The sequence below is a fragment of the Stenella coeruleoalba genome, assembly GCF_951394435.1.
Source record: "Stenella coeruleoalba genome assembly, chromosome: 21".
Taxonomy (NCBI): Eukaryota; Metazoa; Chordata; class Mammalia; order Artiodactyla; family Delphinidae; genus Stenella; species Stenella coeruleoalba.
In genome coordinates this window covers 27,505,908-27,529,432 of record NC_137167.1, presented here as the reverse complement: position 1 = coordinate 27,529,432, position 23,525 = coordinate 27,505,908, and the positions used below count along the sequence as shown (strand labels likewise).

General features: G+C 40.3%; 1 protein-coding gene across 5 annotated transcripts in view; it reads left to right on the top strand.

Moving 5' to 3' along the window:
- The window catches only part of LOC307179631 (CUB and sushi domain-containing protein 1-like), a 958,766-nt gene that overhangs the window by 877,209 nt on the left and 58,032 nt on the right, over positions 1-23,525 (top strand). For 3 of the 5 annotated variants that reach the window (XM_079909051.1, XM_079909052.1, XM_079909048.1), the window contains exon 5: positions 13,081-13,288. In XM_079909051.1, the coding sequence (XP_079765177.1) occupies positions 13,081-13,288 (208 nt within the window). Of the gene's footprint in view, positions 1-13,080; positions 13,289-14,985; positions 17,089-17,812; positions 18,205-23,525 lie in introns of those variants that run through there. The other 2 variants (XM_079909050.1, XM_079909049.1) reach the window with 2 other exon arrangements.

Sequence of the window (23,525 nt, the reverse complement as noted above, 5' to 3'; positions counted from 1 at the left end):
AGTGATTCCGTTTGGATTATACATATATAGCTGGATTAAAACTGCTTTTAATTTCATGGGACTGGTAAAGTTTAAATGAGATGCTTGAAGTACTTAATACCAATAATAGCTATTATTATTGAAATCATTATCATTGAAGAGCTAGAATGGAACAGAAATGGAGACCGAAGGAGGCCAGTTCATCCTCTGAAAAGCTCTTAGAGACTAACGTCATAGAGCATAGTGCATTGTTTTCTCTTTTTAAGATTGGTATTAAATCATAAACATTTCAGTTTTAACTGACAGCATTTTCTTCTCAATATCCTCAATATTATACAAAGGAATAGTTCTCTCTCTCCCCATAATTGAACATAATGATTGTTTCCAGTGTTTGCTTCTACACATAATGCTATAATTAGTGTCTCTGTACATATAACATTGCTTTTGTTTCTTCTGTTTGATTATTTCCTAAGGATAGAATTCTCAGAATGTTATTTATGCTTTGCAAATTTGCTGAACAAATTTCCATGCCACAAGTATTTTTGCTACAATTACTCTTGGTTTTGATGTTAGTATTTCCTTTTAAGTTGCTGAGAATTTACTAGCATTAAAATGATGCCCCGAAGTTGCTTTTTTTTTTTAATTGCCAGTAGAATATATCTGCTGTCTATTTGTATTTGTTCATTTGTTCTTTCAAGAAACGTTTATCCAGGAGAGACAAGATGTCAGGTACATTTAACAGTCGGACCACTAGACTTTTTCTGTCAAGGGCCTGATAGCAAATATTTTATGTGTTTCAAGCCATATGGTCTCTGTTTCCGCTACTGTAGTCAGTCATTTTAGAGCAAAAGTCTCCATAGACGCTACCTAAACAAATAGGCATGGCTGTTTCCAATAAAACTCTATTTACAATAACAGATACTGGGCTGTATGTAGCCCACAGGCTGTAGTTTGCTTACATTAGTTCTTCGCTGGGGCTAAAAAGCGAACAAAACTAGAAAAATGCCAACTGCCGTGAGAATATCTTAATGGGTAGAGGTAGACCACATAAATCGAAAAACAATGAGTAAAAACAAATATGTCACACATCCAATCGTAGTACGTGTTCACAGACGCTCTCACTAAGACAGTGACATTTGATTGAGCTGTGGTGACCAGTTGCTTGGTTTGCCCTGGACTGTCCTGGTTTTAGCGCCGGAAGCCCCATGTCCTGGGAAACCACTACCTTTGGCCAAACCAGCATTATTTGGACCCCTCGGAGAGGTGAGAGATTAAACTGTATGAGAATGTCAAGAGCGTGGTCCAGATCAAGGAATCAGCCAGGGTTTTGATCCTGAGTGACCCCAGGGTGAGTGGAGAATAATGCAGCAGCCAGTATGGTGGAGCAGACTGGACAGTGGTGTGGATCTGGGAGAAACGGTCAGAGAAGATGGGCGTTGAGAGATCCTGGGAGCCCCGTGGACCATCGTACAGACTTTAGCTTCTATTCTGAGCAACGCGGGAAGACACGGGAGGGTTTTGACAAGAGAAGTGGCATCATCTCATCTTGAACGTAAGAGCCTTACGCTGGCTGCTCTGTTGAGCAAAGAATATATGGTGGGAAGGGCAAAGTGGGAAAACCTGTTAGGAAGCCACTGCAGTCTTCAAGGTGAGGGATGATGTCATGTTGAGAGATAGTAGGAGCAGGGAAGGCTGCACAATGCATTTGGGTTAAGAATACAGCTTAGAAGGGTCACCTTTTCCGAGAGACTTCTCTGAAGACCTACTGGACAGTAGATTCCCTCCCGCCTCTGACCCAGGGCACTCTTTATCCTATCGTTCTTATTCTTTATCATTGCATTAAAAAAAAAAAAAACTTACAGACTTCATTTTTTCGAGCAGTTTTAAGATGACAGAAAACTTGAGCAGGAACTAGAGAGCGTTCCTATATACTAATTCCTCTGCCCCCTGCGCAGACTCTCCTATTCTTCATATCTTACATTAGTGTGGTACCTTTGTTACAACTGATGAAATGATATCGATACACTTTGACAAATGCATAATGCCATATATCCACCATTACAGTATCATGTAGAATGGCTTCACTGCCCTTAAAATCGTCTGTGTTCCACCTGTTCACCTCTCCCTCCACCAGATACCCTGGTAACCCCTGATCATTTTACTGTCTCTAGAGTTTTACCTTTTCAGAATGTCATATAGTTGAAGCCATACAGTATGCAGCCTTTTCAGATTGGCTTCTTTCTCTTCGCAATATGCATTTAAGGCTATTCCATGTCTTTTTGTAGTTTGGTAGTTCAATTCCTTAGTTTTCGGAATAATATCCCATTATATAAATGCAACAGAGTTTGTTTATCCATTAATCTATTGAAGGACATCTTGGTTGCTTCCAAGTTTTAACAATTATGAATAAAGCTGCTATAAAAACAAAACAAACAAACAAACAAAAAAGAATACGGTTTAAAGAAAGAGCCAGTAGAATTTTACGATGCAGTGGTTACAGGATATGAGAGAAATAGGAGAGTCATGGATGACACCATTTTTATCTAAGCCACTGGAAGAATGGGGTTCCCATTTACTGAAAGGGAGAAAGCTAGGGAATTTCAGATTTGGAAAAGGAAAGGTCAAGAATATGATTTGGGGGTTAGTAAGTCTGGAATGCTATTTAGACATCCATATGGATATGCAAGGTTGGCAGGTGGATACAAAAACTGAAATTCAAGAGAGATCTGGAATTGAACTACAAATTTGAGAACTGTCAACATATGTACCGTATTTACATCCACATAACTGAAACTAGATGAGATCACCCAGGTAGTAAATGCAGTTAGGAAGAAAAGAGGTCCAAATACTGAATACTGGGCACTACACTAAGGATTGGGAGATGGAATCAAAATAATGAGGAGATTGAGAAGAAATGGTCAATAAGATTAGAGGCATCCATGTGTGTAGTATATAAAGTAGTAGTGAATAAAAGCATATGTACACGTTGCACTAGTGTCATTTTTTTTTTATTTTGTTGCTATACTATACCTTTGTATGATGTCATCATTGGTGGAAAATGGGTACACAGAATCACCCTGGACTATTTTTGCAACTTCTTATGAATTTGCAATTATTTCAAGATAAAAGAAAGTTTTAAAAGTATATTGAGAAAAGTCCTTCAAGGAGGTGGAGATGGATAACTGTGGGATGTTGTTGAGTGGTTGTATAAGGTAAGAACTGAGGACTGACCATTGGATTTGTTGGTGTGGCTGACGTGAGAAGAGCAGTTCTTGTGGACCGCTGAGGACAAAATCCTGACTCAAGTGGGTTCAGTAGAGGATGGGAAGAAATTAAAGACTGCAACTATATACATTTCTTGAGATGTGTTGCTGGGAGAGGGATTTTTATAAATAAAGTTAAAGGTAGATATGGAGTCTGGAAAATAGATGTGGAATCAAAAGATAGTTGCTTTTTAAAAAACGTTTTTGAATGGGGAAAATTGTAACATGTTTGTATGCTGAGAGCAGTTCTCCAATAAAAAGGGTAAATGATCATTTGTTGGGAGGTTTGGCTTAGAAACTTGTTCAGGGATGAAAGCAAGAGCACAGACAGCATTAACCCTAGGTTAAGAGTGTTTACCATTCATATAGGAAGGAAATTTTATGAGCAGAAAAGCAGATAGGTGATCAAATATGGTGTCAATAGATTGTAAAATGTCTCTTTTGATTGCTTCTGTTTTCTTAGGGAAATAGGAAACAAAATCACCATGTAGTATTAAGGATGTGGTAGGAGATGCTGGCAGGTGAATGAGGAAGAGGGTACAAAATGGTCATTCCCCCTGAAAGAGGACTGAATGGATGAAGGGTATAAAGTAGGAATGTCATCATTGAAAGCCAACTTGGATGTGGTCCTTAATTTAAAGTTAGACCCATTAGTGTATTTTTGTTTTGGGTTTTTCTCCAGCCATGTTTACCATGGGAGAAAATGTGGATTTGCCCTGATTTGAGTCTAAGGTGTTGACAGTGGAGTTACGGCAGACCCAAGGCAATGACTGAAATGATGGCCATGAAATCTGAGGATGGCAAGGGGAGAAATGGGGACATGAGGGGCCTGAGGGGAAGGAAGTGAAAAAATGTCAAGATCAGGGAACTGTAGGTCTATCGGTGTCAAAGAAATATTGAAGTTAAGGTATTTGAGGCAGTGACCTGGAAATATAGAAAGTGGAGGTCTGAGAATGGGACACCCCACCTTGCAGCTCTGGAAAATGATCATTTATTGGTATTGAGAAGATGAAGGGTGATGGTGGGAATGAATGACTGTGTGGGGTTAGGTTTTTGGAAGAGGAGCCGAATGAACTGAGAGGCCAATATTCAGAAGATGATCTAACTCGATACTGAAATCAGCAAGAATCAAGACAAATGTAGAGCTGGAGAAACTGAGCCAGAAGTAAACATCTGCAAGGACTAGTGGGGCTGCCCAGGGGATGTTGTAGATGACTCCAGGGAAGAAGGTGTTGGATTCTGAGGACGAGAGACTCCACGCTGGGGAAAGAACAAACGTGGTCCAGAAGTCGTAATGAGATGCGTGTTGGTGGGCATGTAGTCCAGCTCTAGGGACAGTGGTACTTGGGCTGTGGATGCTGAACATTGACCTTGGGGAGGATTTCATGATGCAACGTTCTCAGAAGACAGCCGGCTTCCACGAGGAAGAAGTGAGGGGGTACCTCAGAAGTGGCTGAGACGCAGGAAGTTCTGCTGGTAGTTGACCTTGAGTTTCAGAGGACTTAGCAGAAGGGTTTTAAGAACTTGGGAGAGGTAGGGGTCAGACACGTGAGCTTTGTAGATCTTTGAGCGAATGAGGGTCTGAGGGGATGAGGGGTGACCTAGGAGACCAGCGTTCACCTCCAGTGTCTTCAGTACCTAAGGATGAAGGGTGTAAGAGGTTAATCTCCTGATGGTCTCAGGTGTGACATAGGTGGTGGTGAGGCTACAAGAACAGAAGCAAAAGATCTGGGCCCCCTTTCATTCCAGCCCCAGGAGGAGTGGAAACCTGGGGAAGGAGGCTGCCTCCTGGTGACTGGGCTCTGTGTGACTCTCCCCTCCTTCTGAAGCAGCTGCTAAACTCCTGGTGAAAACAGTGTGTAGACTTGGAAGGGCAGTTTTACTCAAAGCAGTGATACAATGGTCAAAATAATTAAATAAACTATCATTGAGTGATCACTGCATGCCAGATGGGAGAAAAAAATAATAGCTATTTTTACTGAGTCCTTAGTATTGTTCTGAGCACTTTACAGCTATTGGTCTGTCTAACCTTCCCAACCACCCTGTGAATAGATGCCATTATTATCTTCATTTATAAATAACCAAACTGAGGCCCAGAGAAGAGAACTTGTGACACAAAAGTGGGAAAACCTGGATTCAAACCCAGACAGTCTGACTTGTACGTACCAATATTCTACACAGCCCTAGGGAAGGTATATTAGAGACTCTTGCCTAGTATTAGACATTGAACATTATAAATGTGTGTGCGTTTCTTTTTTCTTTCCTGGATGCTTTTCATACAATTTTTAAAATTGAGAAGAAACTATACAACCCACTGTATACCCTGCATTTTATAAATTCAATATTCTAGGTCAGGAATTTGTTGAAGCAATGTTACAAATGCTCGGTAAACACTGCATGGTTTGGTTCGGGTGCAACATACTTTATTTAATGATTTATCTGTTGTTAAACATTTAGTTGGTTTCAATTTTTCTTTATGATAAATATGGCAAAGTATGTCTCTAAATAATGTTTTATTCTGTATTTTGAATCATGCCCTTAAGATACATTCCTAGCAGCATTTATACCCAGGCAACGCTTATAATAATTTTACAGTTTAGGATGAAAATTTTTTAATGTTTTGAAATTCCTTAGGGGAAATAGTGCACTCTGATTTCTGCTTACAGTTAGAATTATTTTCCCCACTTACAGAAATCAGTAGGTTCAAACACATCTTTTATTAAAAACCTTATCTGCTTCGTGGATTAACTTGATGGCATTCAGACTCCTTTAAGCTGTAGAATGTTTTTTTTTCCAAATGTAAGATTTTTTGAAAATTCAATATAGGACATGGACTTAAAGAAATAATTGCTCTGAGACATTTGGTGTGGGAACAAAGCCCAACCAGTTGACTTTATTTGCTACTTGTAACCTGTGACTCCTACATGTGGATGTCCTAGGAGCACAGTTTTTAAAATATAGAGTGAAGTGACTCAATATTATATGCATCATTTTTTTTTTTTTTTTTTTGCGGTACGCGGGCCTCTCACTGTTGTGGCCTCTCCCGTTGCGGAGCAACAGGCTCCCGCCGCGCAGGCTCAGCGGCCATGGCTCAGGGGTCCAGCCGCTCCGCGGCATGTGGGATCTTCCCGGACCGGGGCACGAACCCATATCCCCTGCCTCGGCAGGCGGACTCTCAACCACTGCGCCACCAGGGAAGGCCTGTATGCTTCATTTTATTAAGAAGTATTTTGTGTGCTAATTTTTACAGTCAAGTATTTACTTGGCAGTTTCGAACCTATCTTCATTTTCTTTCTGCGTAATGTGTAAAAAAAGGTGTATGGGGGGAGATGATGGAATTCTAAATAGCATTTACTTAATTAGATTCCCTCCAGTTTTTCAGCTTCCAGACAAAACATTGCTCTGGATATAGCAAAATTAATGTTCAAGTAAAATTTTTGATACATTTGTACTGCTGTGAACATCCAGGGATAAAAGAAGCTTACATTATGTTCATATAACTATATTATTTAAATATTGGTCAGAATTATTTAGTTTATTTTAATGGTTACTTATTTTTTTAAATACATTTTACTTTTTATATGTGGTTTTTAAGTTTACATCAGATGCTTATGGAGCTTGAAATAATTCTTCAGTTTCCGGGAAGATTGTTCATAATCTCCCTTTCTTAATGTTTTGCACTGATTATTTTGCTTTCTCTGCCTGCCTTGGCTTTAATTCTTCTAGAAATTTCCCCACTGCTCTGCTGAGAATAAAAATAATTTTTCTGGACTTGTGGCTTAGCTACTTGATGAGAACAAAGCAAAACAAGCCGTCAGCTAAACCCCTCCTGGACCTGCTACCACGATGAAACCTTCTTCTTGGCAATTAATTTTCGTCTGAAATACCTCTCTGCTTAGAGGCTTGCTGTTGTTTTTAGTAGAGTATTATTTTTTTAAACTTCATGGTTGAAAATACCTCCTATTTCTATACATAAATTAACTTTTCTATTTCTACTCTTAGAAATGATATAGTTTGATGCCATGCTTAGGCCCAGAAATATATATTACTGTAGTCCCATTTTTCCTACTGAAGGTGACTGAGTATAGGCTCCAGGTAACTGGTATATGTACAGGAAATGCTGAGTCATTCACACAATGAGGCGGGTGGGGGGGGGAATTTTACTGGGTTCCAGGCCGCCTACTAGGAATAGCAGACCTGTGCAAAGGCAAGCTCGTAAAGCTTATGGTTCAATGCTTCGCCCTTAGCAAAGTGCTAAGACGTAACAGAGCAGGATGAAGAGACAGGGAGTGGTCCAAAGTAGCTGCCAGTTCATTCACAGCGGTCAGAGAAGGTGGACCCAGGAAGGGGACTAATGAACAGACCGGAAGGCAGGACGGTGAGTGCAGAGGCCCTGGGGCAGGGACGCACTTGGCTGTGGTCCCCGCAGGCTATGGTTAGAGGGGGATGAGGAGAGGTGGGGTGCACAGAGGCCAGGCAACGTGGGCGTGAGATGGGGGCATTGGGTCAGATCACCTAGGGCTTCTCAGGTCCTGGTCGGGTTTGATTTTATTCCGAGTGGGGATACGGAAAGTTTAACAGTTTTGAGTGGAAATTTTTAAGATTCAAGTTAAATTTTAAAAGGATCAGTCTGGTTAATTTGAGTGAAACAGATTCCAGAGAAAAGATGAGAGTAAGAAGATCATTTAATTTTCAGTACTATTGTGTGTGTGCTTGTAAGTGTATGTGTGTGTGTGTAAACAGCATTAAGAGATGATTCCAAAGGTCTGTGGCCATTATGTGTAATATATATGTTATATATATATATAAATCTAGCTAATGATCTCTAGTTTTGAAATCTCTATATCTAATTTTCAAGTAAAGCATTTGATTTTAGTATTTTATTTATGAATAATTAGAGGAAAAGTGTTAAATTGTTTAGTTTAACTGTGTTTTTGCAGTGTTACTGATTTATAACCAGTGAGGCCTGCCTTGTGAAAACATATCTCAGAAATTATAAACTTATGTATTTAAAAATATAATTTGTCATATAAAATAATTTAAATTACATTTGTCACACATATTTTCCATCAAAATACGAATCCTAGTGTTAGAGATATGTTAAATAAGAACAACAATAAATTTATTATATCTATACTGATTTTTCGGTTTTTCTAAAGAGATAACATTTTAGTTTAGAACATTTAATAACTATTTCCTAATTAATTTATCAAAAAACTGTGTAAAGTGTACCAGAATGAGAGTATTTTCAAATACTATTGCAGTAACTAGAATTCTTTTAAATTACTTTAAATAAACATATTATCTAAGGGGAAATATTTATAGTCTTCCTATGTTTTAATAAGTTTAAATAGGTCAAATATCCAATGAATGATTTATCTTGACTCAAAGAAAGAATACTACACAGCATTTTAATATGGTTTTAATTCCTCTTGTTTAGAAGGATCTATATAATACCAGTGAAAAGAACTGGAAAAAGCACTAATTAAATTCATCTAAATAATTGGTTCTTAATGAGGGGCAGTTCTGTCCCCAGAGAACAGTTGGCAATGTCTGGAGACATTTTTGGCTGTCACAATGGGGGCGATAATCTTGGCGATCAGTGGGTACAGGGTAGGATGCTGCTAAACCTTCTACAATGCAAAGGACAGCCTCTCAGAACAAGAAATTCTTTGGCCCCAAATGTCAGTGGTGGAGAGGTTGAGAAGTGTGATCTCAGTGTTATCTCTTTATAATAACTTGAAAAAGGAATTTGCTTTCTCCTTGCTGCTCTTTATTATAGGAGACACCTGTAATGATGAGGTGTAGGTACCTCCTAGAAAGTGCAGGGTCTTCATTCATGTACATTTCCCGAGCAGATAACTGAAAAAGAGATATGAGTGAATATTTTATGATTGTGGACAACTCATATTTTCACCTTGGAAATTGGTGATGTAGTTAAAAATTTCCATCACCTTGGAAATTGGTGATGTAGTTAAAAATTAGGACGGGGATATATGATACTGTGTCTCTGTGTTCCTTGGGGCCTTTAGATGGAGAGATTTTTATCTCTGAACTCTGAACTGTCACTACTACTATTGCTGCTATACTAGTCTTACTATTACAAATGACAACAAAAGCAAAATCAGTAAACACATCTTGAACCACAGTAGAGTCTATTGCATAGCGCTGTAAAGACCAGCGGACGTAACCCATTGCCTTAGCCCAAGGCTAAGGTCATAGGAGTGTCAGCTTCATCCTCGGGTCCATCGAGATACCAGCAGTTGCTCTAGTAAAGTTCAGGTATCGTCAGTATTTTTTATTGGGCACTTTAAAAATAATATATGGTGAGATACAAAAGTAAATAAAATATCATACATGATTTTGAGGGGTTTATTTTTTTGAGATTTTGAGAAATATAAAGAGATTTATGAAAGGACTGGGCTCATTGGATTTGGAGGCGGAGTCTTAACACTTGCAGTCAACAGGCTGGATCCAGGGGAGACAGGGCTGTAAGTCCCAGCCCGAGTCCATGTATGAAGGCAGTCAATCCAAGGGAGTGAATTCTCTCTTAATCCACCTTTTTGTTCTATTCAGGTCAGCCTCACAGACACACTCGAATAACGTTTAACCAACTATCCGGGCTCCCTGTGGTCCTATCAAGTACCCATGACACCTCTGTTTTCCTAGCCTCAGTCCCACGAGAGTAGACTCTGAGGTCCAGACTTAATGCGGCTAAAGTATTTGGGAGGTGATTCAGGAAGCAAAGTGAACTAGTGAGGAGGTGAGGCTGGGAAGTGAAGAATGCCATTGAGGTATGCTTTCATAGGGTTAGTCTTGTGGGCATTGGTACTAAATCTCTCTGGGTCTTATCTGATACTCCATGTAAGTTACAGTTTAAAATTTCCCCACCAAGGGGAGAGAAGGCGGAGAATTTATTCACCACATTCCATCCCTCACTGTTTCTGGGTTATTCCTGAGTGTATTTCCCAGACTCAAACGGGGCTTATGTTACCCTTCCTCACATGCTATTACGTTTTAGATGTGTAAAATGTTATAGTTTAGAGAACAAATTATCTTACAAAACTGGGGAAGAAGCTAAAACTGTTAAAATGTTTTGTTGGAAAAACATGTGAAGCACCGTTGCAGTTACTTTCAAACACACACAGACATGTTCAAACACACACAGACATGTTCAAACACACATACACATGTGACCTCACTCTGTACAGTTTTTTATTGTTTGTTATCCAATGAGTGGCATGAATTATTTTTGTTTTGTTTTATGTGCTTAATTATCAAAGAAGGTATCATCAGTCAGACTACCTGATAGTGTTCTGTAATATTTTATTTGAAATGCTGCATTAAGAATTATAATACATCCTGCATCTGTTTAGCCTGACATAATTCTGACTGTAACTCATTTAAAAATGTTCTGTGGTCATTACAATATCTACCAGAGAAAACCCAATGGTGATTGCAGCCTTGGAAGAATTATAGTTTTTGTTCTCTACCAACTTTTTAATTTTCTTTCTCTTTAGTTTCATTTTCTATTCTTTTTGTCTTCCTCATACAGTCTGCTCCTAGTCTCAACAGAGTAGCCATAAAATCGCACCACTAGGCTGCGCCTGTGATGGGCATCCCAGGCTCCTCTGGAGTTAGTGAGTACAGAACTCACTCACTAGGCCATCCAAGCGTGGTCCTCCATGACCTGCTTAAGCCCTCAGCTGAAGTCCTAGGAAAATCTAGATACTTAGTGTCTAAACTCTTAGAGTCATTAGATCAAAGGAAGTGACACTGGAGGTTATCCAGTTCAACCACCCTTTTAAACAGAAGGTAGATGTGTTGCTGCGACATCAGTGCCGCTATCAGCTTGCAGATACCAGCACAGCTCTGTCCGCTGATAAAATATTCCTATACCAGGTAATATATAGCCACTTCCTGGAGTCCCTGGAAACACGATGTCGCCCCAGCTCAGTAGACACCTTCTACAGGTCCTCAGATCTTCCGACAGTTGAGCGACCAGAGGGAGAAAGGCTGCAGGGGAGGAACTCCACGGCCCTGCCCTAGAGCTACAGCCAAGGTCCCTGGTTGATGTTTGGTACCCGTGCATACATACTCTTGTCAGATAGGTTTAGTATCACCTCTGTTCAGTCAAGGTCACCAAGATACTTTCCCAAAGAACCCAGTATGCTTCTTACCCTCTTCACTCTTATTTTATGGTTATAGTGTATTATGCACACAAATACACCTGTTTCGAGGTCTTTTAAATCATAAACAATGCTTCAGCGCATAGGTTACAGTTTCAAAACTCCAGAATAATTTGATATGAGTGTTTCTCCTCTAACACTTGGGAAGGGGAGCTGTTCGCTAGGCAGCTGAATTACAAACCACTTATGCGGTCTTCGCCGTCAGATTTAATACATTTCATGTAATCACCCAACCACAGCATTGGATTTGAAAACTTTTAAGTTTATATATATATGTGTGTGTGTGTGTGTATCAGCTTTTTATATATAAGTGTGATATGCTTATATACACAGTTATTTATTCAGTAGCCAATGTAAATATCTGTTCCAAGTGATCTCTGTCTAGTCCCACAAGCCGCCAAAGGCAAGTTTCCCATCTTGGTAACAGGCTGACTTTGTCCATCACTCTAATTGTAACGCTGATGTCCCTCATTGTGAAATACAATTGTCCCTTGGTATCCACAGGAGATTGCTTCCAGGTTCCCCTGCAGATAACAAAATCTTCGGATGCTCAAGTCCCTTACATAAAGTGGCATCGTATTAGCGTGTAACCTACATATATCCTCCTGTATACTTTAAATGATTTCTAGAATACTTATAATACCTAAAACAATGAAAATACTATGTAAATAGTTGTGGGCATGCAGCAGACTCTAGTTTTGCTCTTTGGAACTTTCTAGGAATTTTTTTTGTATGTTCTTCCTCTGTTGGTAGAATCTGTGTTTGCTGAATCTGCAGATATAGAGGGCCAAGTGTATACTGTTTGCTAGGATTGTCTGATAGGAAAGAAGGAAGGGAGGGACGGTATTTACAGACTTGTCTTAAAACATGTTATTTCACAAATATTTATCTACCCTATATGTACAGTTTACTACGTACATAACATTTTATAATAGATGATTATATAAATTGAATACCATCTATTTTTTACTCTGTGGAGAAAGTTACAGGATCCATTTCTCTTCAAAACAATATTTATTCCAATGCTACTTTGCATCCTAAATGTATTTTATCTTACTGACCTTTTCCTTGTCACTTTTCCAAGATAATCCATTTTAAGTTTTCATGCAACTATTTCCTACTCAGAACTTCTTTATGAGTTGATGTGTCTCCGTTATATCATTCAAGAACTTATCTGGAATTCAAAACCAAGTGCACATTCCAAACTCTACAGGACATAAAGATTAGGGCAACTGCTTCTTTTAAGATCCCTGTATTTTCAAGCCAGCTCTCAGAAAAGGAAGAAATGATGGCCACATACTGTTAAGACTCACACCTTACTTCCGTCTTCCAAGATGCAGAGGAAACCTTCGAAGATACGGTTCAGCTGTCTGTGAATGTCAGGTGTATAGTAACCGCACGTTCCAGATTTTAGAAATGACAATTTCACTTCTTTGTATAGTGGCAGTTCAGTTAACAACGCGGTGTAATGGGTAGACTTTTGTTTCTGTGGAACTAAACTAACAAAGCAGGAGAAACCCTTTGTCAGGTTGTGTGTCGCTATTTGGGGTTCAGAAAATATGTGTCACTGATCAAGCGTGACACTTTGTGGAGGTGCTTGTGTACGAGGCCATTTTCAAGTACGCTTTCTTTGTTTCTGTCCTGTGCAGCTGAGGGGGCCTGCGGAGGGACCTTACGGGGGACGAGCGGCAGCATCTCCAGCCCCTACTTTCCTTCAGAGTACGAGAACAACGCCGACTGTACGTGGACCATCCTCGCAGAACCTGGGGACACCATTGCTTTAGTCTTCACTGACTTTCAGCTCGAAGAAGGATATGACTTCTTAGAGATCAGCGGGACAGAAGCGCCCTCCATATGGTGAGTACTGGACAAGAAATGTCCTTCCCACTTCCCACAACAGACTTGACAAAGTTGTGTTCTTTCCTTGCCTTCCGCTGTTGGCTGCTAAAATGTCATCTATATTGTGACTGATTTCCAAGTTTCTAAGATGTCTTTGTGCTGGTATTCGGAGCTGTTATCTGGCCTTGGGCACTGGAACGTATCATGTTTCATCTTGGATTCTTATAAAGCAACACAGAAGATGGCAGCTAAGTGAGCTAAGCTAGTTTTGGATTTGGTCTGGAGCTGATTCAGTGTAAACAGATATTTTTAGACAGTGGAGATTTAAAAATGTCACGTCACCAACCGTTTGTCGCCTCTGCTGCAGATGTGTGATTGTGTATGTCTTTTCCTCCCTGGAGATGCTGCACCACGTCATATAACCACCTGTGAGGGTCACAGGCAAACCGTAAATACTAATCTGATACACAGGTAATGCCAGTCATCTGATGATCAGTTCTCTGGTGTGTGCGCTAGTGGCAACAGAAGAAAACCTGATCAGATCCATTACAGTCTCTGGTGTATGGTGTTTCTTGTGTGAGAGCAGCTCTAGCTGTGTCTATAAGTACAACTGAAAAGGGAGAATTCGAAGAATAAATGTTTAAAGACTTAAGGTATACTTTAAATTATGTTGTTTGTTATGGGTTGAACTGGGTTTTTTTTGTTTTGTTTTTTCAATTTCTTAGCATTTTAAAAACTGCAGCTGTTATCTATTTCAGGTCTTGAACGGTAAGGAAACTTGACAATATGTATGTTCAAATTAAGTTGGGATAGAGGAAATGTTGGCTATTTGTGCATTGGTGGAGGAGATGAAATGAATGATTCTGAATATCTCTATAGGTTTAAGTCTGTATTTCAGTACAGAGACTGAAGGATAAAAATATCAAACCTGACAAATGTCATAAACTGTTTTACATTTTAAACCAATTAGCAACATTGAATTTTATTTTCCAAGACTCAAAACTCAAAGCAGAGGATTCATATTTATAGTTTAAGTCATTTCCTTTCGTTAGTTTTATTGTTCTTATGTTAAATGCTACTTCAGTTAAAAGAAAAGTAACCACTGCCTCTGTGATCTTTGTTTTTCATTTCATTGATCTGAGCAATCCTTTTAGATCAGGCAAGCTTACCCTTTTGCTTATTTCATGTTATACAATTTAAAGACTCAAGGATTGGTTTATGTTATTATCTATCTACCTTTTTGTAACATCAGTGTTAGTGGAAACAGATACCAAACTGAAAGCTGAATGTCCTGGATTTTGCTCCAAGTTCTGCCCCAAACCTTCCTTGTGACCTTGGACAAATCATTTAACTGCTTGTATAAAAAGGCGCTATCCTAAATGAGCTTTTGAATTAATTCATTCAACATCTACTGAGTGCCTTTCTCTGTGTATCACTGTAGGAGATTCAGTGATGCAACACCCTCCTAGCTCTAAAGTCACCTTATTTTGGTTTCCAGAAAATCATTGCCATGCAAAACTACATGGTGACGGTTTCTCAGAAATTCAGGGACTCATGGTAAAGGCCTTATTTGTGAGAGATTCTAGACATGATGGGCGTCACCTGGATGGTGAGGTGTCGGGCTGGGGGAGAGAAAAAAAAGTAGGCATATCGGAGGGTGATTGTAGACGCCACAGTCAAGGTTGGCTTTCGCCAAACAAATGCCGTTTATGTAGGAAAGGAAACTCAGATGTCCATATCCAAGTCTGAAAGAAAAATAGGAATGCTGAACAGAGATGCCAGTCCCGGTGGCGCAGAGCCTCGCAGGAGGCCTCGCGGCGCATTCCCACACCACGTGACCGCCCTGAGCAGGGAGACCTCCTTCAGTTCACGTGTCTTCAGTAAGTGGTCCCCAGGAGTGAGACAATGTTACTTGACTTGGTTTTGCCTGTTTCTTCTTTTCTCATCCCCGCTGGTTTCTTTTGCGTCCTCTCCTCCCCTCTGTTTTATCTCCATCGGTCCTTTCCCCCGACACGGGTCCCCTCCAACTTCAATACCAGACTCAGAAAAATGTGCTCGGACGGGGTCTTGAATCTGCTAAAATTGCCACCTGTCGGAAATGCCAGGTGAGGCCACGGCAACCTGCGGGGCCTGATAGCAACGACTCACAATCGTGACATAGAGAATATTGTCGTGGCAGCCAGAGAAATGGCCCTGTGTCTTCCTGGTGTTTGGATTCAGACTGGAAGACGTTTTCCAGCTGTCTGAAATCTCCCTGTATTTGCCAGGATACCAAGATCAATGATCCAGCAGCAGTTGGGAGGAATTGGGTAGTTGATGGAAAAGCTGTCCGTGGGACTTTGACCCTGGGTGCCTTCTGGTCTGATAAACTGGGTTACCTGTTGGTTCATCATGATTTCTCTGTTTCGACAGCCATTATCAGGCAGAGAGTTGTACTGATCATTATATTCTCCTGATGACTGAGAGGCACAAAGGGTAAGAGATGGCAAAGCTGAGGGAGCGTTGGCAGAGCTGCAGCTGGATCTGCAGGCCCCTGAACCCAAACTATGTTTCCTTTTTACTGTAAGACCGTCCCCCCAATGGAAGAACCCAGGTCTGAGCTTAACGGCCTGTCAGGAAGTTCCCTTTTCTCTGTTTCAGGACTGCACTTTGGGTCCTAAAGCCTTGGGCAGACAACTACCGTAGGGGAGATGGGCCACTTGAGAAACCATTTAGCACACACGCTGCATCAGGAAAGTCAGGGACAACAGGGACAATATCAGGGATGACACTGAGTGTTTATCACAGTTAGAAAGATCCTGACATGGCATAGGACCCCTATTCAACAGAAGGCTCTTCAGTGGAGGCAGAAAAGGAAAAGACGGTTTTCCTAAATCAGTACTGCAACACACACGGGCACATTTACAATACAAAACAGGATCACTTGAGTTACCTTCTCAGATTTATACAAATGCGTAATAGGGCTTATCTTCAAGACTATTATTTAACCGTAACTTTCAAGTGACTGCCTCTGAAATGTTTCATGGTCTAAACTGGTACATTTAAAAGATTTACCCATCCCCGAATTGCAAGAAAAATACTAAGTGGCCGTGTAGGTGGATACACCTCCTTTCAGGCACAAGGTTACACGGCAGCGGCAGTAGGACAGTGCTAACGGCTGTGAGTAGAGAGAGTGCACACACACGTATGATTTTCCAATAATCTATTTTTAAAAGACGGACTATACAAGCAAGGGCACTCTGAGAAGAAGCTACTTGGGAAATTGTTAAGAACAATAATAGGATTAGCCTTATTTTCATTTCATTTGGAGTAAAATTACCAACTCAGCTATGTTTTATGTAAGGGTTGCCATGGCTACAGCAGAGGCAGTCTAAAAGCGGTGGATGATGTAAAGTCCCAAAATTATCCATGTATTAAACGTGGCCGGGGTGTCATCACTTAAGCCTAATCGACTCTGTGTACATCAGATGAGGCTGAATTTGTTTTTAACTCATCAGGTTCTAATTTTAGATAGGTTGGCCTCTTATCAGTACCCTCCTTTAAGAGAGAGCTGTCATGCCTAGTTGTCTTTGCAACGTGGTCCAGTAATTACGGTTTTTTCCTGCAGTTAAAAACCTGGTTAACAGTAAAGCTAGCCACACGTTCTTACTTTCTGAAGTGATTTGATGGGGCAGCATCTAACTCCTAAGTCCGGAAATATCAAGGAGGCAGAAAATTGATTTTATTTCAGAGTTAAGTTACTAAGCTTTCTAAATTAAGATATGATGGTTAAAGGGATGTTCCTAAGAACATCACAGAGTCTTGACGAGAAACGAGGAAGAGAGCATTTGCTGTCTTCAAAACATGCACTCATGTTTGGGAATAATTATCTACCCCATTTCATAGCAGGGAGTGTGTGTATAGGGTAGAGAAGGAAAGAAAACAAGGGCTAATAAATGCGTTTAAAATATGCCCCAAAACTTACTTAAATGCATCAGTTTCTTAAAAACCTTCAGTGACTGAGCCATGGGCCATCGGAATAAAACCCGAAGGCCTTAGCATGTCATTCAAGGCTTTTCAGAGCCTGGCCCACCTTGCCCTCTAGTCTGGCCTTCTCCTCTGCCCGGCAAGCACCCCTCACTTTGCCCCACTGAATGCACCCCTGTCTTCACCATAGCACATTTGTGTCTCTTGCACACTTGTTCAGGAACCAACCTCCACAGGGAAGGCCCACGTGGCCCAATTTAACCAACGTTAAATTGACATATGGATGGTAGAACATTCGAAGAAGTACCACCAGTGGGGCAGACAGTTCTATATCTGCCTCCCTGGAAAACCTCAGGGATCATCAATGCAAGAATGCTTCTTGGCTGATTTAGATTAGAGCTGACTTCTTATAGCAATAGAAAATCTGTTACTTTATGATATTTTTTAAGGCTTAAGTTCAGTCATTCACTAACCAACATGACTCTACCCCTTTGCATGTCTGGGTGATGCAAGATTACATATAAGAGAGCAAAAAGTCGTTTTGTAACTACACTTTATTTTGTTCCCATTAACCAGGCACAACTTCACCATTAAACCAATCTGATCAGTGACTTGCTGAAGCCAAAACAGAACTTCAAAGGAACTGGCGAAGCTGAGTGAGCTTCAGAGAACCCTTGAAGGGTCAGTTAACATCTATGATGTTTATCCAGCTTGTCACTTAATTGCTAACTGACTTGGTGTATATTTCATTTCTAATGAGGACGGATTATTGAGGCACACACAGAGCAGAGACGCCCTGAAATCAGTCCTTCTGTTCACCTGCCCAGGGTACAAGAAAGGAAACCCCTTCCGCTCCCTCCTCATTTTGTTAACTATTCATTTTAAAATCATTTCACAGAGAACTTGTAAAACCAGCCCGGAGAGTTGGTATATCACCCAGCCCAGCTTCCCTTAACAATCACGTGTTCTACAGCCCTAGTGTCGTCGTGGAAACCAAGAAATTAACACTGGTGCTGACTAACTTACAGACCTGATCTGAATTTTCCCTGCTGCCCTTTTTCTGCTCCAGAACTCAGTCCAGGGACCTGCACGGCCCTGAATTCCGTCTCTTCCGCCACCTCCGCGGGGCGACTGTTTCCAGTTTTTCCGTTTCCGTACCCTTCACCCCCTTCATGTTAACAGTACAGTCTGGTCACACTCTTTTTGAAAGACGATGGCGTTTTTCAGGCCTGAGGAGGACGGGGCCATAAAGCATGGCCCCGTGACCACCAACTGAAATAATTGGTTTCCTTTCTTTTATGTTTTCCGTTTTAAATTTAAATTTAATAATTACGTTGCACAAACCTATTGGAATGTTCGCACCTCAGCATTTTCTGTGGAGCGAGCATAACATAAACAAATGTCGTAGGTGTGTATATATATGTATACAACAGCATATGAATTTCTACTTTTCTTGAACCTCTACATTACTGTGCAGAGGCCTAAGGCCATAATTAATATGATATTATTACAGCCCCTTTCCTAAACCCCTCTTGTACTCAAAATATCTTTCTCTAAAAATTTCTTTGAATAATATATTACTTTAAGAAAACCTTACACTGAATAATAATATTCAATAAATATTGCTGTGTGCCAGGCAAATGTAATCAGTTGCCACTACTTGAGATACTATTATCCCCATTTTATAGGCGAGAAAAATGAACTCAGAGAACGTTAAATATCTTACCACACAGCTGCCAGGTGGCAGAGCAGGGACTGAAACAGAGACAGCCCCAAGCTATATTTCTTCCTTTATTCAAATATATCAAGATGATATTTCTGTACTGTTTTTAAGTCAGGAAAATAAAAGTAAATAAAATACTTTTATTAAAATTTTTATTATTAAAGAAGTATGTTACACTCCAGTATTATCCCAGAATGACTGCAATTCTGTCTGGCCTCATTGAACACCAAGGGAAGCGTGAGGCCGCTTCAAGTCTACATCTGGTCCTGTTACTCCATGGTGGAGACATCATGACCCCTTCTTTTACAGTCTTCTTTTTCTGTGTTATTAGGTATAAGGTAAGGTAATAAATCTTAACTTACTTGTCATGTATAGTTGTGAGTATAAATACAATAATGGATGTTATAAGTCTTCTAAAAGGGGGCATACCGTAAAGACATTGCCAACAGTGTAAATGTTAAGGCTTCCCATCTACAACTTTGACTCATTTACATGAGAGGTGGTGGGAAAATAATGACCAGCCCCAGTCATCCCAAACCCTCCAGACTCAATAGGGAAATTTGTCTGATCACAGCCAAGTCTGTGTAACGGGGAATTTGTAACCTGGTCTGAGACATTCTTTCCCTCGCACCGTCCAGATGACACTTGCGTTACCTTCGTGATTAGGTGACCCCCCCGTCCACAAGGCCTACGCAAACCCCCTTTCCGTTCTCTCCCTCTCCCGTTGGCAGCCAGCTTCCAATCAGGTGTACTTTTCAAGGCACTTATTTCCCTCCGTTTTCACCTGAAATGTACCGTCTGTAGTAGGTGCTGAAAGAAGAGTCTTTCTTGCTGGAAGTTGCCTTGAGGAGGAAAGGAGGCTGTCCCTGATGGGCCAGGAGAAACTGCTGCCTGTTTTCAATCTCCCACGTCCTCTATCCCCAGTTCACGACCAGGCAAACATATACCCCAGGTGAAGACTTCTGTGCCCTGCAATCTCCCTCCTAAGGATTGTGATGGGTTTCTTAGTAGGTACCCTGGTGCCATTTCATTGCCCAGAAGTGTCTCATTTCCATATTTCTTCACAGATGTCTGAGACACCATCAGAGCAGGTCATCTTAGATAGCTTTCATTTTGGCTGAAATCAGTATTTAGAATTTCAGATATTTACAGTTGATGAAGTTAAACTATGTTCATCAATAAATATTTTGGACATAGGAAATTTATATGATTTATTTAATGGTGGTAGCTGTGGATAAAATGTAGTATTTTACACCAGGACTACATGCAAAAAGACCAGACCACGGGATGACGAAGAGAATAAAAAAAAAACATTCCTGGTCCCTAAAGATGGAACTGATTAGAGAGTCCCAGAGTGTGGTTCTTTACCAAGTCAGGGCAGATACCACATGTCAGAAACCTCAACTCTGCTGTGATATTTCTCCTGTCATAGGAAAGCCCAACCACTTTACCTGATGTTACTGAAGATTACATTTCCTGTAAATTATCAGTGTTACAGGCAGTGGGAAAGATTTCCCCTTTAGGAATATAAATTCAGTTCACACAATACAATATATTTGTGTTTTGTTCTTGTTTTTTTTTATAGTCACACCTCTCTCTTTTTGTATGTGGTCTTTTCCAGAAAGCAAAATTACACTTAAATTAACACTTTTAAATAAATTTCCCTTTTAAAAACACACTGGGATCTTCTGGACCGGGGTTCCAACCCGTGTCCCCTGCATTGGCACGCGGATTCTTAACCCCTACGCCACCAGGGAAGTCCCCAGGTCATCATACTACTAAAAGTCTACAACTTAGTAAAAATATAGTGTGAGAACCATAGAATTTGTACCGAAGTACATATGTATCTATTTAGAAAACTTTTTCAAGGGCGTAACGTGTGCCTGAAATGGTGATATCTGCTAGTCCAATGCTTCTTAAATTTATTGTGTGTAGGAATCACCCGGGATCTTCTTTCGATGCAGATTACGACTCAGGAGGTCTGAGGAAGGTACCGCGATTCTGCATTTCAACAAGTTCCTGGGTGATGTGGGTGTCGCTGGTCTGTGGACCAGACCAAGAAGTGAGGGTCTAGAGTGTTTGTGGGTGGTGCAGAGAGTGGACAATAAGATAATTGCAATAATAATTAATTAAGTTTCAAGTATACAATACAGTATTACTAACTCTAGTCATCGTACCGTATATTGGATCCTCAGAACTTATCTTACCACTGGACATTTGTACCCTTTGACCAAATCTCCCTGTTTCCCCTGCTCTCAGCCCCTGGCAGCCACCATTCTGCCGTCTGGTTATATGAGTTCTACTTGGTTTTTTAATTTAGATTCTACATATAAGTAAGATCATGCAATATTTGTCTTTCTCTGACTTATTTCACTTAGTATAATACCCTCCAGGTCCATCCATGTTGTCACAAATGGTAGGATTTCCTTCTTTATTATGGCTGAGTAATAGTCGTGTGTGTGTGTGTGTGTGTGTGTGTGTGTGTGTGTGTGTGTGTCACATTTCCTTTATCCATTTGTCCATAGCTGGGTACTTAGGTTGGTTCCATATCTTGGCCATTGTGAATCATGTTGCAACAAGCACAGGAATGCAGATATCTCTTTGAGATACGGATTTCATTTCTTTTGGTCTTATACCCAGAATTAGGATTGCTGGATCATATGCTAGTTCTATTTTTAATTTTTTGAGGAGCCTCATGTTTTCCATTGCTAAGAGCAGAGATCTTAAGAGTTCTCACCACAAAACAAAACAAAACAAAACAAAACCTGTGTACCATGATGGATATGTTAATTACCTTGATTTCAGTAAATGCTGTCGTTTTTAGTGTATGTGTGTATCAAAGCATCATATTGTACCTGTTAACCCTATACAGTTTTGACAATTATACCTCAATAGGTGGAGGTAAAAGTATTGTTACTAATAATCATTTCAAGTTTTCTTGAAAAGTGAAAACTTTTTAGTAGTTATATTTCAGAGTATGATAACATAAGCTCTCTGGTCTTTGTTGAAATATATCTTATAATTTTGTAATGGGCTGCTGGTGCAAAATGGGGCAGATTCAGAAAGATTGGGTTCAGCATTTAGTTTCCAATTTGGGCTTCACATCAGAACTGCCTGGGTGCCACTCCTCAGAGATTCCAGTTTAATTAGCTGAACCAGCTCAGCTGTGGCGCTGACTGCTGGGACTGAGAGAGAGGGTCAGAAGAGAAAGAAACACAGTATTTCAGTGGCTTCCAAATATTTTCAGCAGTATTAGCATGTTTCCAGTCTATTAATAGTTGTACATTGAAAATAAAATCGTTTTGAACTCTTTTGGAGGACATTGGGCTAAAAAGTTAAACAGGTCCCTTTGCCAAAGATTCTCAGTCTTTTAATACCTTACTGGGCAACATGGCTCAGAGGTCAGTTAGAGGAGGTTGCAATTCACCAAACATATGTGACTATGAAGCGCTCCTCTTTGGTGGGATATAGATTAAAACCTGGGACTATGGGCTCAGGAAAGGCTGTGCTTTTCCTGATATATTACAGGTACTGTCCTGATCTGAGCCCTGGCAACATTTACATTCCATTTTGCACTTGAAGCTGATAGTGACTTTATTCCAACTTGCTGTTTCTTCTAGCCATGGCTTCAATCCCTTTTCTCCATCTGCAGAGTCTTGCTGTTCTGCTGTGTCAGCGAAGTCCATAGTTATTCAGCTCAGATTGGTGAAAGAGAGTTGGCCTTGGAGTGAGAGAGATTATGGGTTAAGATTTGTGTTTTTCCTCTCTGTAGCTGGGTAATTTGGATTAGTTATTCAAACTCCCAGAGTTTTTGTTTCCCGACTGTAAAATGAGGTTAATGATACTTATCTTGCTGGGTGAAGATTAAAATATAGGTCAGAAACCTATCGCTGTCTGTGGTACAGAGATGCTCAGTAAACTATCCATCCTAATTATCGAGCTGTGTATGAAACATGACAAATGAGCAATCAGAGAGAGATTGCTCACAAATAAAAGAGAGCGAAGTTTGAAGAAAGAGAAATTATTACCCAGTGAGGTCATCAAAGAACATTTCACAGAAAAGTTGGGATTTGACACAGACCCAGAGAACAGAAAGGGTCTGGGCACAAAATTTGTGGGGCTATTTTAGACACAGGATGTGCAAAATGAAAAGTACAGAGATGGCAAAGCACAGGAGATAGTCGATGATATGAGCGAAAGCAATCCATTTTTTCCACAGAACAATAAGAAATAACTTAAAATATTTGATGGCAAGCCCTATTTTTTCTTTTTTTTAAAATTTTTATCGGCATATAGTTGCTTTACAATGTTGTGTTAGTTTCCACTGTACAGCAAAGTGAGTCAGCTATACGTATACATATATCCCCTCCTTTTTGGATTTCCTTCCCATTTAGGTCACCACAGAGCACTGAGTAGATTCCCCTGTGCTATACAGTAGGTTCACATTAGTTATCTATTTTATACATAGTATCAATAGTGTATATATGTCAATCCCAATATCCCAATTCATCCCAGTCCCCTTCCCCCTTGGTATCCATATGTGAGAGGGTGTGGAGAAAAGGGAAC